Here is a 16757-nt window from a genome sequence, read left to right on the forward strand (position 1 = left end):
AATTGAACAGACACACTTGGATAAAAGTTTGTATCACATTACTGTAGGCATATCTGAGGAAAGGGGGAGTGACTATAGAGACAAAAAGTGGAGTAAAGTCCCAGGCCATAGACCTCAATGAATACTGCATTGAGTAGCCACTTGAGTGCTGTTTTTCAGTAATATATGTGGAAACATATGAGAGAGCCGCTCTGACAGTAAGCATACATAGGGCCCTCACTGGAAATATTTTAAATTACATTAAACAGTGTCTTGAAAGGAGCATATATATAAGATGAACATCAACAAAAGCAAAACAAGGATAATGGAATGTTGTTGAATTAAGACGGGTGATGCTGAGGTAATTAGATTAGGAAATGAGACACTTTAAGTAGTAAAGGAGTTTTGTTATTTGGGGAGCAAAATAACTGATGATGGTCGAAGTAGAGAGGATATAAAATGTAGACTAGCAATGGCAAGGAAAGCGTTTCTGAAGAAGATAAATTTGTTAACAGCGAGTATAGATTTAAGTGTCAGGAAGTCGTTTTTGAAAGTATGTGTATGGAAGTGAAACATGGACGATAAATAGTTTGGACGAGAAGAGAACAGAGGCTTTCGAAATGTGGCGCTACAGAAAAATGTTTAAGATTAGATGGGTAGATAACACATCTAATGAGGAGGTATTGAATAGAATTGGGGAGAAGAGGAGTTTGTGGCTCAACTTGACTAGAAGAAGGGACCGGTTGGTAGGACATGTTCTGGGCATTAAGGAATCACAAATTTAGCATTGGAGGGCACCGTGGAGGGTAAAAATGGTAGAGGGAGGCCAAGAAATGAATACACTAAGCAGATTCAGAAGGATGTAGGTTGCAGTAAGTACTGGGAGATGAAGAAGCTTGCACAGGATAGAGTAGCATGGAGAACTGCATCAAACCAGTCTCAGGACTGAAGACAACAACAAGATTAAACAATTGGAGGGGAGGGGGAGATACTGAAGATCTAGCAGAAATGACTGGGAAGTAATTGTAAATTGAGATTTCAATATATATTTCATCTCTGATAGCTCTGATCAAAGGAATTAGACTTGCAGATATCCAGCTTTGGTTTGACCCCACCAGTAAGAATATGAGAACACAGTGCAAGAGTGATTAATAATTTATTTCTTAATCCAGTTACAGTGATGATATCCCTGTCATCAGGCTTAACCGAGATAGGAAAAGTAAAATTTTACAGAATTACAGATGCTGATTCAGTTACACTATTCAGCAAGAATGTACTGTATGAAACATTGGAAGAAATTTGTAAAGGACAAACACTAGATTAGAAAGTTATATCTTTCCTAAAGATGTTCTTATTACGTATGAATCTAGTTTTCCTTTACAACAGTCATGGTCTTTTGCTGTGGAAGACAAGAAACAAGGTGATGAACATGTGGGATCAAAATATCTTAGCAGAGGACTAGCACAATCAAGAATATGTGCTGCAAGCAGTGTTGCAGAATTCCTCAGACATGTAATCAAAAAGAGGAATTCAAGCTCTATAATAAAAAAAAAAAATCAAAATTCCAGGAACAAGGTGAGGACAATTTTGCCACATTATTTGGCATGAAACGAACTTGCAAGACAAACAGTGCTGAACTCCCAGATGAGCCAGATAATGTTCCACCAAAACCAGATTCAATTTACTTAGACAGTGCATACTCCTCCACCAGACATCAGTCATGCAGCTCAGCTAGAGAGATCACAAAAACCATTAGGTGACTAAAATGTGGTAAAAATGGTGTCCCAGCCAAAGAACATAAAATCGTGCACTGATGATGTAGTGTCGCCCTTGAATTACCTCCACAACCAGTCAGTGAGTGAAGGTGTATTCCCTGAAGGACAAAAGTATGCAGTAATGACACCAATATACAAAACAGGAGATAAGCAACTGCCCTTTAGCTGTAAGGCCTTCTACATTCTTCATATTTTATAAAATTTTTGGAGAAAGTAGCTTGTAACAGAGAACAGCACCATATTAGTAAGAATAGCATCTTAATGTCAGCTCAGTTTAAATTCTGTATATGCTTCACTACTGAGAAGACAATACACGATCTCATAAACTACGTTTTGGTAGAACTAAACAAGAGAAATTACCTCGTTGGCATTTTCTGTGATCTCAATGGCTTTGGTTGCTTAGGTCATAAAATTCGACTCGGGAATTAAAATTGGTGTGGCCTTAAACCATTACCCTTGAATGGATGTAGTCATATCTTAACATTGGAAAACATATATAGCCTCATTAGCAAATGATATGACAGGAATCAGATTAAAGAAATATTAAATATTATATACTGGAAGGTTTTTTCCTTGTCTCACTCCTGTTCTTGGTCTGTATAAATAATTTACACGGGATGTTGGAGGAATCTTCAAAAACTGTAATGTCTGCTGATGGCAGAAGTAAATTGATAAAGGGTCCACAGCCAACACATTTATCCACAGTCTTGCAAAAATACATGTTATGCAAGTGCATACAAAAAAAAATGATGATTTACAGGCCCCGGAAACAGAGGTCAATGGGTGTGTGGTGTAGGAGGTTCCTTGGGTGGAGTTCCTGACTGTCCAGGGTTGTTGGGATGGTCCTGACATTTGAATAAGTTAACCAAAAAGCTCTGTTTTGCCTGCTTTGAACTCTGCAGACAGGGTAATTAGCAAATTTTGCAGGCTTTCCTAATTACTATCCTATGACAACAATCATCCAGAAAAATGGTTCTACAGAAGAGTGTGCTAAGAATAGTATATGAAGGTGATAACTGAACATCTTGCAGAAGTCCCTTCAGGGACTTTAGGTGTGAATTTGTTCCTTTGCTAATGGTGTTTATAGCTGATAGTAATAGAGAATTTATGGTGATCTCTACACCTCTCACATACTCAAATTTACTGCAGGTAAATGTAATTTCCAAATAGCCTATACATCCCTGTCTATGGTTAAAGTGGCATTTTAATTTTGGTGCAAATATTAAGCTGCTAGTAGATAGATAGAGAGAGAGAGAGAGAGAGAGAGAGAGAGAGAGAGAGAGCAAACATGACCACAGTCTCTGGCCACTGAAGCCAGACTGCAAGCAACTGTGAATGATGAAGGAAGCTGTCTGGATGGCGGGGCTAAGGAGAAGGCGTGGAAGAAGACAGTGAAGCACAGCTTGTGGGAGCACGCAGGGACATGGCGAAGGCAGGATAGGGCAGAGCTAGGTGCAGTCAGGAGGGGGAGGGGGGGGGGGGGTGGAATGGATAAGGAGAGAAAGAGAAAGAGAAGTAGAGGAGGGGAAAAGAAAACTGTGTTTGTGTTGGTGAAGCAGAAGGCTGTGTAGTGCTAGAGTGGGAGCAGAGAAGAGGATGGCTGGGTGAAGGACAGGAACTAACAAACGATGGAACCTGGGGGTATGGGAATGTAGGATATATTGCAAGAAAATCTGGTGTTGGTAGGAAGGATCCAGATGGCACAAACTGTGAAACAGTCATCCAAGTGAAGAACATTGTGTTGGGCGGCATACTCAGTGAGTGGGTGGTCCAGCTGTAGCTTGGTTGCAGTGTCGGTGGCAATTCGTTTGTTATCGTTCCCACATGTAATGCAGCACAGTAGTTACAGCTTAGCCTGTAGATCACATGACTGCATTCACAGATGCCATTAATGGGATAGGTGGTGCTTGGTACCAGACTGGAGTAGGTGGTGGTGGGAGAATATGTGATAGATCTGGTACCTAGGTCCATTACAGTGATACAAACTTCAACACTTTACCTCCCATTTGCTTCACCTGGTCCCCTTAAATCCAACAAACCACCTTCCTCGATGTCGATCTCCACCTCAAAGATGGCTTCATCACTACCTTCTTCTATTTCAAACCTGCCAATCACCAGCCATAACTCCACTTCAACAACTGCCACCCATTCCGTACTGAGAAACCCTTTCCGTATAGCACTGCCGCCCAGTGCTGTCGCATCTGTAGTGATGAGCAGTCCTTCTGGAAATACACCGAGGGTCTCACTGGCGGCAGATCGAAATTACCCTCCTAACATTGTACACAAACAGATCTCCAGTGCCTTCTCTCTCCAGTCACTCACCACTCTCGAAGCCCCACTGTCTGGCCACAGAGGAGAATTCCCCTCTTGACTCAATATCACTCAGGAGTAGAACAACTAAAACACAATCTCCACTAGAGTTTCAACTACCTCTCATCGTTCCTGAAATGAGCAATATCTTACCCACAGTCCTTCCTGCAGTGGTATTCCACTGGCCACCGAGCCTACACAATATCCTCGTCCATTGTACTTCGTCTCTGCTCCCACCCACTTGCCTCGTGGCTCATATCACTGTCCCGTACGTCCTCCCACCGCTACATACTCCAGTCCGGAATCGAGCATCACTATCCCATTGAAGGCAGGGCTACCTGACTGTCGATCCTGTCCACATCACACTCGGGCATGCTCCCACAAGCAGCACTTTATTGTCCCCCACTCCTACCCTGTTACCCCTCCCCTTCCCTGCCCAAACCACCACCTCACCTGCACCACCCACACTGCTTCTGAAACTTCCTGGCAGATTGAAACTGTGTGCCAGACCGAGATTCGAACTCGAGACCTTTGCCTTTCACGGGCAAATGTTCTAGTGACTGAGCTGCCTGAGCACAAATCACGAGCCGTCCTCACAATTTTACTTCCGCCAGTACCTCGTCTCCTACCTTCCAAACTTCACAGAAGTTCTCGTGCAAAACTTGCAGGACTAGCACTATGGGAAGAAAGGATACTGGGAGACATGGCTTAACCACAGCCTGGAGGATGTTTCCAGAATGTGTCATTCTGGCACATTACTTCCCATCGTGCGCAGTTGCTCGCAGTCTGGCCTCAGTTGCTAGACAGGTTTTTTTTTTTTTTTTTTTTTTTTTTGTGTGTGTGTGTGTGTGTGTGTGTGTGTGTGTGTGTGTGTGTGTGTTTTGTTTACTTTAAAAGAAGGCCTTTTAACTGAAAGCTCACATGTGTATCAGTCTTTTTATTATGCTTGTTTGTGATTCAAAATTAAAAGATTACCACATTATCTGCTCTTTCTGTAATTTTTCAGAGTATTTGAATTCAGATATGTAAATTCTGGTTTAACACTGATGTAACCGTCATATTCCTTGGATTTCAGCTTCCTTAATCATATCTGCTGTCAGTTCATCTACTCCTGCCATCTTCCCACCTTTCATCAGTTTTCTGATATTTTCAGTTTCTGTCCAAGATATTGGCTGTTGTTCTCCCTTTATTTCAGTGGCTTCGGTTCCACTTTCTTGTTCATTTTCCCTACTCAGTAAGGTTTCAGAATAATTCATTACTTTCCCAATGCCTTCCATCTCCCTAATAATATCCCCATCTTCTGTCTCAATCACTTTTATATCTTCACTATTAGTTCTCTTACTTTTCAGCAACCTGTATAGCAGTTTTTGATTCCCTTTGCTATCTTCCTCTAGTTTCTGCGTGAATATTTCCCAGCTCTTCTCCTTTTCTTCCTTCACTACTTCCTTTGCTTGGAGTTTGTTCTGTCGGTGTTCCTGACCCAGTGCTGTCACTTTGTGCTCATCTTCTGGCACCGTGCCTTGGTTCTGATCTCTTTTTTCAATCTCCATTTTTTTCTTTGCTATATTGAGTTCTTTAATCGCATCTTTTACTCTATTGTGCCACCAACTGGTTTCTTTTTCTTTTATTTTACCTTTTGTTTTGCCTCACATTTGCACAACACCAATGACTATTGATGTTCTGAACAGGTTCCGGTCTTCATCCACACTACCAGTCTCAGCTCTTGACAGTTTTTGTGCTACAAACTTTTAGAAACTTTTCTTATTTTCTTCTTCTTTCAACTTCCATTCCTTAAGTTAGGCATTCTTTGTACAGCAGTCACTCTTTTAATCTTATAATTCAGATTAGCTGCTAATAACCTGTGAACACTATGCACTCACTCACTTGGTATAATTTTAGTGTTTGTCACTTTTTCTCCATTTAATTTGTCTGTTTTAAGATGTAGTTGATAACCGTCTTAGATTTGGCATCCCCACCATATCTAGTAATCTCGTGACTACCTTGCTTTTTTTAAAGAATGTATTCTTTACTAAAAGCTTATTCCATATTTACAGATTTAGAACTTCTTTGCCCTCAACATTTTTCCCCATATCCAAAGGGTCTCATTCATATCAATCCCAAGCTGAGTATTCAAATTTCCAATTATCATTATGTTATGCCCTCTTACTTGATCTTCCAGTTCTTGAAGGAATTTCATTTTTTTGTTCTGACTGCACCCTTGCTGAGGTGCACACACTTAGAGTATACTCACTCTGACTTTTAACTGTCCTTTTACGTATAAACCTTACATCTGTAATAGGGTCAATATCTCTGTGAAACACCGGGCTCACTCCATATTCTTCGCCCCTTTATTGTGACCATGCCAGTACAATTTGTACCCACTGCCCAGCAATCATGAGTTCCTTCCCTGCCATTTAGCACTCATTCTGAGGATAGGAATCTTCCCCTTCTTCATCATATACTCTTTACTCTTTCTTGTCAAGATTACCACATTTAATGTTCCCACTCTCAATTTGTTTTTATCTTCTTGTTGAGTTCTAGTTTTTTGTCCTTTATCAATGGTTCTTCTTGCATTGTATGGATTTTCTTCAGGCTGTAAAGAGCTATTATTCATACCATGGGCACAAGAAGTGCCGTCATTAGTTACATTCAATGAGAGGCTCATTCTTTTTTTGAAAGCAGTAACATCTTTTACTCTTCTTCTGCCCTTGTAAGCCTAACACACCTGAGGATTGTCTTCCAGTGTTTCCTCCCTCAGCATTTGAAGATCCCTCTTTGCCAGAAGGAAGTGCTTTCTCTCTTCATTAGCCCTCAGAAAAGATATGGTGCCTCCTACACCAACTGCACCATACCAGAGGTTATCTTCTCTGTCGAAGTTGCCGTTCAGAGGTATTATTTTTTCCCTCAAATCCTCCAGACAAGTCCACCGAACCCCTCCTATCGGCCACCTGGGACGGGCCTGATAGGGGAGCAGGCAAACACCCATAGGATTTTTCATTGCATATGATGACAAATTGAATATCATTGTAGGGTGAGCCCTGAATGAATGAATGAATGAATGAATGAATGAATGAATAAATAAATAAATAAATAAACACTAGCCTTGTTAATCCCCGTTTCCTCTGATGTCATTACTCTTCTTCTTCTTCTTCTTCTTCTGCTTGCACTTGTTGTGCTGGCTTACATGTGCTTCAGTATACCACAAGGCATTCTGCTTCCACTCTCATTTAGCTCCTTTCCTGCTGCATTGTGAATAGTGTGTGCAGAACAACTGCCAGCAACCTTCCAAATGAGCTTGAATTTGTGTCAATTTTGCCCTGTTTCTTATTTTGTAAGGTGTATGTAAGAGTAAGTAATAAGTTCTCTGACTCAGCTTGGAACACACACACATAATTCTAACAGCGGTGGAGTTTGAGGACCATATCCGTGATGCACTCGCGTTTACTAAAGAAACCTCTGGCAGCCCTTCTTTGAAGTTTCTCGATCTTCCCCTCTGTCCCCCCTGGTAAGGCGACAGACTGAGAAGTTGTACTCGAGAACGGGTGAAATGTATGTTTTGTGTGCTCTCTCCTTCAAAGGTGAAGTGGATTTGTTTACAGTTCTCCCAGTGAATCTGTCTGCCGTCTGCTTTTTCTACACCTGATATTATGTGGTTGTTCTGCTATAAGTTGCTCTGCGTGGTTAGTCCCACACATTTTATGGGAGTTACTGTTCCAGTGATTTATTGCCTCCAACACAAACAAACAATAATGGTTATTAAAATCTATTTAAGCAGGATGTGGAAATATACTTAATACGAATGTCATCCGCCAGTCTCTGCATAAATTGTCCCTGTATACAGTGTTCAATTTCCTGGTTTTGTGATTTTCCTACATACAACAGAATCATCTATGAAAAGTTGTGTAGTTCTGCTGATGCTATCCAACCGGAACATTAATAAAACCGACAAACTGCAGGGACGGATTCCTGACTGGAAATGGAGGAAAAAAAGGTCCTATGAATATGTTTCCAGAAATGCATCGTTGCCACGGTAGATGACACTGACGGATGAAAGTTCCTCTGATCACATGCCATGTGTTTCTTTTGCGTTGGAAACTGTGTGACTGATGCATCATACTTTAAGCTACAAAATGCTCCTGTATTCCAAGCAGATGTAAACCATCAAGAGGCAGCAGCACAGTTATACCAAAACAAGTTTCCTATTGGATACCTACACGTCACACAACATTTCAAGGCCTTTTCAGATGTTTGTGTGATTATGGGTCCCTTCAGACAGATGAATATGCTGGGAGGCGGTGGACTTTGCATACACCAGATTTGCAGGACAGGATTCTGCCTCTTGATCATTTCCATCTGTTTGGCTGTACAGAAACACCATCTCAGCTTGTTCCTGACATGAATACTGGATCACTCTGCTACTTGCTGTCTGTCTGTCTGTCTGTCTGTGTGTGTGTGTGTGTGTGTGTGTGTGTGTGTGTGTGTGTGTGTGTGTGAGAGAGAGAGAGAGAGAGAGAGAGAGAGAGAGAGAGAGAGAGAGAAAACAATAATGGCATCACATCACTCCATAGCAAATACCTAGTATATAATTATTTCCACATATACCCGTGGTCTAGGGGTAGCGTCTTTGATTCATAATCAAAACGTCTTTGGTCCCGGGTTCGATCCCCGCCACTGCCTAAATTTTGATAAATAATCAGCATTGGCGGCCGAAGACTTCCGGCATAAGAAGGAGAAGGCAGCCTCATTCTGCCAACAGCCTTGTCAAAGAGGGCGGAGGAGCGGATAGAGGTTCAGGGCACTCTTATCCTAGGGGTGGGAAATTGCCCCTAAAGACGGAAGAATCAGCAATGATCAACGACATGAGAATGCAGAAGGCAATGGAAACCACTGCATTAAAGACACGTAACGTGTATCCACAGGACATGTGGGCCTGTAGTTAAAGAAGTGTCATGATGATCTCTCCATTGGCAAAAGATTCCGGAATAGTCCCCCATTCGGATCTCCGGGAGGGGACATCCAAGGGGGAGGTTACCATGAGAAAAAGATTGAATAATCAACGAAAGGATAACGTTCTACGAGTCAGGGCATGGAATGTCAGAAGCTTGAAATAGGTAGGGAAACTAGAAAATCTGAAAAGGGAAATGCAAAGGCTCAATCTAGATATAGTAGGGGTCAATGAAGTGAATTGGAAGGAAGACAAGGATTTCTGGTCAGATGAGTATCGGGTAATATCAATAGCAGCAGAAAATGGTATAACAGGTGTAGGATTCGTTATGAATAGGAAGGTAGGACAGAGGGTGTGTTACTGTGAACAGTTCAGTGACTGGGTTATTCTAATCAGAATCGACAGCAGACCAACACCGACAACAATAGTTCAGGTATACATGCCGACGTCGCAAGCTGAAGATGAACAGATAAAGTGTATGAGGATATTGAAAGGGTAATGCAGTATGTAAAGGGGGACGAAAATCTAATAGCCATGGGCGACTGGAATGCAGTTGTAGGGGAAGGAGTAGAAGAAAAGGTTACATGAGAATATGGGCTTGGGACAAGGAATGAAAGAGGAGAAAGACTAATTGAGTTCTGTAACAAGTTTCAGCTAGTAATAGCGAATACCCTGTTCAAGAATCACAAGAGGAGGAGGTATACTTGGAAAAGGCCGGGAGATACGGGAAGATATCAATTAGATTACATCATGGTGAGACAGAGATTCCGAAATCAGATACTGGATTGTAAGGCGTACCCAGGAGCAGATATAGACTCAGATCACAATATAGTAGTGATGAAGAGTAGGCTGAAACTCAAGACATTAGTCAGGAAGAATCAATATGCAAAGAAGTGGGATACGGAAGTTTTAAGGCATGACGAGATACGTTTGAAGTTCTCTAACTCTATAGATACAGCAATAAGGAATAGCGCAGTAGGCAGTACAGTTGAAGAGGAATGGACATCTCTAAAAAGGGCCATCACAGAATTTGGGAAGGAAAACATAGATACAAAGAAGGTAGCTGCAAAGAAACCATTGGTAACAGAAGAAATACTTCACTTGATTGATGAAAGGAGGAAGTACAAACATGTTCCGGGAAAATCAGGAATACAGAAATACAAGTCACTGAGGAATGAAATAAATAGGAAGTGCAGGGAAGCTAAGATGAAATTGCTGCAGGAATAATGTGAAGACATCGAAAAAGATATGATTGTCGGAAGGACAGACTCAGCATACAGGAAAGTCAAAACAACCTTTGGTGACATTAAAAGCAACGGTGGTAACATTAAGAGTGCAACGGGAATTCCACTGTTAAATGCAGGGGAGAGAGCAGATAGGTGGAAAGAATACATTGAAAGCCTCCATGAGGGTGAAGATTTGTCTGATGTTATAGAAGAAGAAACAGGAGTCGATGTAGAAGAGATAGGGGATCCAGTATTAGAATCAGAATTTAAAAGAGCTTTGGAGGACTTACGGTCAAATAAGGCAGAAGGGATAGATAACATTCCATCAGAATTTCTAAAATCATTAGGGGAAGTGGCAACAAAACGACTATTCACGTTGGTGTGTAGAATATATGAGTCTGGCGACATACCATCTGAATTTTGGAAAAGCATCATCCACACAATTCCGAAGACGGCAAGAGCTGACAAGTGCGAGAATTATCGCACAATCAGCTTAACAGCTCATGCATCAAAGCTGCTTACAAGAATAATATACAGAAGAATGGAAAAGAAAATTCAGAATGCGCTAGGTGACGATCAGTTTGGCTTTAGGAAAAGTAAAGGCACGAGAGAGGCAATTCTGACGTTACGGCTAATAATGGAAGCAAGGCTAAAGAAAAATCAAGACACGTTCATAGGATTTGTCGACCTGGAAAAGTCTACTAATATGAAATACCGGCCTTAATTTGAGGAGAAATTTCTGAGGATGTACGTCTGGAGTACAGCATTGTATGGTAGTGAAACATGGACTGTGGGAAAACCGGAACAGAAGAGAATCGAAGCATTTGAGATGTGCTGCTATAGACGAATGTTGAAAATTAGGTGAACTGATAAGGTAAGGAATGAGGAGGTTCTACGCAGAATCGGAGAGGAAAGGAATATGTGGAAAACACTGATAAGGAGAAGGGACAGGATGATAGGACATGAGGGAATGACTTCCATGGTACTAGAGGGAACTGTAGAGGAAAAGAGCAAATAATTGAGGACGTAGGTTGCAAGTGATACTCTGAGATGAAGAGGTTAGCACAGGAAAGGAATTCGTGGCGGGCTGCATCAAACCAGTCAGTAGACTGATTACCCCCCCCCCCCCCCCCCCAAAAAAAAAAAAAAGCTCTTCTTCTCTCACAGTACTTGTTGATTCAAGTGTAGCCATGTTAATGGTTTCCTTTCTTTTCTGAGCATTCAGTCACAGGCCTTTAAATATGTCTGCTTGTGTCTGTGTATGTGCGGATGGATATGTGTGTGTGTGTGTGCGCGAGTGTACACCTGTCCTTTTTTCCCCCTAAGGGAAGTCTTTCCGCTCCCGGGATTGGAATGACTCCTTACCCTCTCCCTTAAAACCCACATCCTTTCGTCTTTCCCTCTCCTTCCCTCTTTCCCGAAGAAGCAACCATCGGTTGCGAAAGCTAGTAATTCTGCGTGTGTGTGTGTGTGTGTGTGTGTGCGTGTGCGTGTGCGTGTGCGTGTGCGTGTGCGTGTGTGTGTGTGTGTGTGTGTGTGTTTTTTGTTCATTGTGCCTGTCTGCCGGCGCTTTCCGGCTTGGTAAGTCTTGGAATCTTATATATATATATATATATATATATATATATATATATATATATATATGACACTTTTTTGTACAAAACTTCATAAAATATTGATTTTGAACAAGTGCTTTTGATATATGCAAATTTCTGCTAGAATGATTAGTTAGTGATGTTTTCAGAGGTGCTTGAGTTACATTATTTGATACAACCAACTACCCTGTAAACCATGTTAAAGATTATCATTTACTGAACTATTTACAATTACACTGTGTTTTTATAGAGCATTCTATTTAATGGTTCTACATCTACCTCTACATGACTACTCTGCAATTCACATTTAAGTGCTTGGCAGAGGGTTCAACGAACCACAATCATACTATCTCTCTACCATTCCACTCCCTAATAGCGCGCGGGTAAAATGAACATCTAAACCTTTCTGTTCGAGCTTTGATTTCTCTTATTTTATTTTAATGATCATTCCTACCTATGTAGGTTGGGCTCAACAAAATATTTTGCACATGTCTTACAGAAACTGTATTGCTAGGTTACAAATTTTTGTTTTAACAGAATGGAAATGTTCGTTCACGAAATTCCAAATTATCGTAACGTTGCAAATGAAATAGTATAATCATATTTGTTATTATTACAGCAGGTTCAATAATTCTGCATATTGCTAGATAACGAATAATAAATGTGAAAGTAATTTATCCAATTGTAAATATACGATAATGCGATAAGTGATACAGTGTATCGAGTAATTCACTAAAGATGGTGTATCGTCTGCTCCCATAAGAAATACAAGGTTGTTGCATTACAGTTGATAGGACACTTCCTGAGATGTCAAGGAATAGACAGTTTGGTAATGGAAGGAAATGTGAGGGATAAAAATTGTGGAGGGAAACTTAGGTGTGAGTACAGTGACCAGATTCAAATGGCTGTAGTCTGCAGTAGAGGGATGAAGAGGCTTGTACAGGGTAGGTTAATGTCAAGAGCTGTATCAAACCAGTTTTCAGAATGGAGAAAACAACAATAATAAACAACATTAACTAGGTTAATGTCAAGAGCTGTATCAAACCAGTTTTCAGAATGGAGAAAACAACAATAATAAACAACATTAACTGCTAATAAAGTTGCTGCTGCTGGTACTGCTACTACTATATGTCATTTACTTCATTGTTGACAGCAGTCTGAATTGGTAGTATGGTGTCTGCAATTGAAAGTGCAGAAAACTGAGTTCCATGCTGTTATTAAATATTTTCATTTGAGTGGTTAGACTGCCACACAGATCAAAACAGAATTGGATGAAGTTCACATGGACTCTGCACCATCATTGAATGTCATGTACTATGTGGTTAATGAATTTAAATGAGGTCAGACAAGCACCGAAGATGAAGTGTTTGCCAACTATTCACTTGTGAGTTCACCACAAGGGAAACCATTGACGAAATTCAAGAACACAGAATAAAAATTTGTGAAATTCCTGAGACTACGCATCTCAACTGAGTGAGTGCATAATTCCTGGAAGGAGAATTGGCTGTTAAGAAGCAGTGTGCAATGTGGGTGCCATGATGCTCACAGTTGGCCAAAAGAGCATCTGGCTCAGTATTTCTACACGGTGTCTGGATATGTTTAATCACAGTGTGCAAGACTTTTTGTGACAATTTGTGACTGTTGATGAAACATGGCTCCATTATTACATGCCAGAGTCAAAATGGCAATCAGAGCAATGGACAAAAACTGGTGAAAGTGCACCAAAGAAGGCAAAGACCATTTTGTCAGCTGGGAAGGTGATGGCCACTTAAAGGTTGGCACACAAAAGTACTCTTTCACCAGGAGAATACATCATCCCACACATCATCAATAACAGTTGTGAAAGTGCATGAATTCGCCTGGGAATTGGTCCCTGGGTCACCCTATTCATCGGACTTAGCCCCAAGTGACTCCTTCCTATTCCCTAACTTGAAACTTTGGCTTGTTGGAAGTAAGCTTCATCAAACTAAGATGTGATAGTTGAGTATTTTGCAGAGTTTGACAGAACCTATTTTTATGATGGAATGAAAACATTAGAAGATTGCTGAACCAAATGTATATCTCTGAAAGAATACTGTCTTGAAAAGTAAGTTGAGTTGTTTACAAAAGAAACAGTTTTTCTTGCTCTTTTACTGGACTTATCAAATCCCCCTTGTATATCTATCCAGTCATCATCTTCAGGTGCTGCGAGTTGTGGTGTTGTATGTACTCACTGACTGTACTCCAGCCAGACAGTGAGCTCGCTGGTCTAACACCACTATTTATAACTAAGTGTATGTTCAACTCCTGGCACCCACTATGCCTTCATCTCCAGAGCCATCCAGCTGATAAAAAAAAATTACCTATTCAAAATATTGCACATCTGTTACTTCACCTGTGGTCAGGAATCATGCCGCTGGGCTCTGTAAGCTGGCACTGAAATCTCTTTTCGAAGTTGATTATCAGAGCCTGGTTTAAATAAGTAATAAGATCATCGACAATTGTGAGATTATAGAAATTTAAATTTTATTTTTAGTAAGGCTACACGAGCACTCTCAGCACCACTGACTCTAGACAGCGAGATGTTGAATTTCTTAATAATTGAACAACTGAGCCGTGTGTTGTTAATTTTGTGTGACAGATGAATGTATCCACCTTGAAGAGATAAAAATTATCAAAGATGCTGGCTTGTACAGCTATCAGTGTACTCTAATGAGATCTTTGTGCAGAAGTGTGCTGTCATATGTGAAAATCATATTCAAACTGAGGCACAGACACCTATGTGAACCAAGTGAACACCTAGAAGTACACCATTAATCAACCATGCTGAGAAAACCTGAGACAGAAAAAATAATAATGCGCAGCACTTCTTGACTAGTCTCTCTGTATGTATTATTTACAGACATTATTTGCGTATTGTTCCAGTCACCTCCTTTTCAGATGTGGCTCATATTTCTGTGGCAGTGTTTTCATTGTTGAGATATTTTTCCCCGTAGGAATTATGTACCTTGATGCACTGTTTACAGGAAGCATAGCATTTGAAGTTGGAAGGGGGAGGGGGGAGAGAGAGAGAGAGAGAGAGAGAGAGAGAGAGAGAGAGAGAGAGAGAGAGAGAGAGCGCTGGCTCTGAAAGGTTTGTTTGTTGCCTTGTGTGCAGAGGAGCTGGACAGCTACATGTACCAGTGTGTGGGCCACCAGGGGGTGGAGCTGTTTGCAGAGGCGGTCGGCCTGCCTCTCTTCCGAAGAGCTATCAGCGGTGTCGCCATCAACTGCGGGCCACAGTACACACCCACACCCAGTGACGAAGTGGAAGATCTTCATGAACTTCTGGCTTTAGTCAAGGTATGCCTAATGAGTTGAACTGCTTGATATACAAATGAATAACCCTAGTTTTTGAAGTAAGTGCCTGGTTTCCCCCTGTCTGCTACTGCTATTTAGTGTTTCTGTCCTTTGTGTCCTTCATTTTCAAGGCTTGGTATTCTAGCTAATTTCAGCACCCTTCACATCTTCTTGTGTTCATGTTTCGAGCAAGCGCTTTCCAGGAAGAGTCAGACAATGTATTATTACTTCTTCCCATACATTTCACAAAATGACCATGAGTAGAAATTTCAGAAATTAGAGCTAATACAGAGGCTTAATGAGAATCATTCTTCCAAAGCACCATTTGCCAGTGGAACAGAGAAGAAGGGGATCAGTTGGTGGTATCTTCCGCCACACACTGTTAGGTGGCTTGTGGAGTACAATGTCAATGAAAAGGGAAGTTTAGGAACCACAGTTTTCAACTTGCAACTCTAAGGACCCAGTCAGCATGTGCGCTCATTTTCTGAGTGATGTTGAATTGGTAAATTTGTTGGTTATTTACTGTGAACGCATTATCATAGCCAAGACAGACACGAAGCCCGAGCCTACCTCAGTAGTACAAGTTCGTATGCCAACTTGCAATGCAGATGATGAAGAGACTGAAGAAATATATGATGAGGTAAAAGAAATTATTCAGATACTTAAAGGAGATGAAAATTTAATTGTGATGGGGAACTGGAATTCTATAGTAGAAAAAGCAGGAGAAGGAAAAATAGTAGGTGAATATGGACTGGAGGGGAAAAGAATTCAATAGGAAACCAGCTGGTAGAATTTTGCACAGAGCATATTTTAATCAAAGCTAACACTTGACTTAAGAATCATAAAAAAATGGGCTGTATATGTGGAAGAGACCTGTAGACACCTGAAGGTTTCAGGTTGATAATAGTTAGACAGAGATTTAGGAACAATATTTTAAATTGTAAGACATTTCCAGAGGCAGATGTGGACTCTGACCACAATTTATTGGTTATGAATTGTAGATTAAAACTGAAGAAACTGCAAAAATGTAGCAATTTAAGGAGATGGGACCTGGATAAACTGAAAGAACCAGGGGTTGTTGAGAGTTTCAGAGGGACCATTAGACAACAGTTGACTAGAATAGGGGAAAGGAATTCAGTGGAAGGCAAATGGGTAGCTTTAAGAGATGAAATAGTGAAGGCAGCAGAGGACAAATAGGTAAAAAGACAAGACCTAGTAGAAATCCTTGGATACTACAACAGTTATTGAATTTAATTGATGAAAGGAGAATATGTAAAAATGAAGCAGATGAAAGGGAATACAATCATTAAAAAAATGTGATTGATGGGAAGTGCAAAATTGCTAACCAGGAATGGCTAGAGGACAAATTTAGGCATTTAGTAATACATTTCATTAGGGGAAAGATAGATACCACCTACAGCAAAATTAAAGAGGCCTTTGGAGAAAAGACAAGCAGCTGCATGAATATCAAGAGCTCAGTTGGAAAACCAGTCCTAAGCAACGAAGAGAGAACTGCAAGTTGGAGGGAGTATATAGAGGGCCTGTCTATACAAGAGAGAACAACTGGAAAGCAGTATTATAGAAAGGAAAGTGGACATAGATGAAGATG

The 16757-nt window shown here is 40.8% G+C and overlaps 1 protein-coding gene across 1 annotated transcript in view; it reads left to right on the top strand.

Annotated features, from left to right (window-relative positions):
- Nucleotides 1–16757, top strand: part of LOC126292005 (uncharacterized) — a 101310-nt gene that overhangs the window by 1161 nt on the left and 83392 nt on the right. The window contains exon 2 of the mRNA XM_049985789.1: nt 14967–15151. Within this exon, the coding sequence (XP_049841746.1) occupies nt 14967–15151 (185 nt within the window). The remainder of the gene's footprint in view (nt 1–14966; nt 15152–16757) is intronic.

This window comes from Schistocerca gregaria, chromosome 9 (assembly GCF_023897955.1).
Source record: "Schistocerca gregaria isolate iqSchGreg1 chromosome 9, iqSchGreg1.2, whole genome shotgun sequence".
Taxonomy (NCBI): Eukaryota; Metazoa; Arthropoda; class Insecta; order Orthoptera; family Acrididae; genus Schistocerca; species Schistocerca gregaria.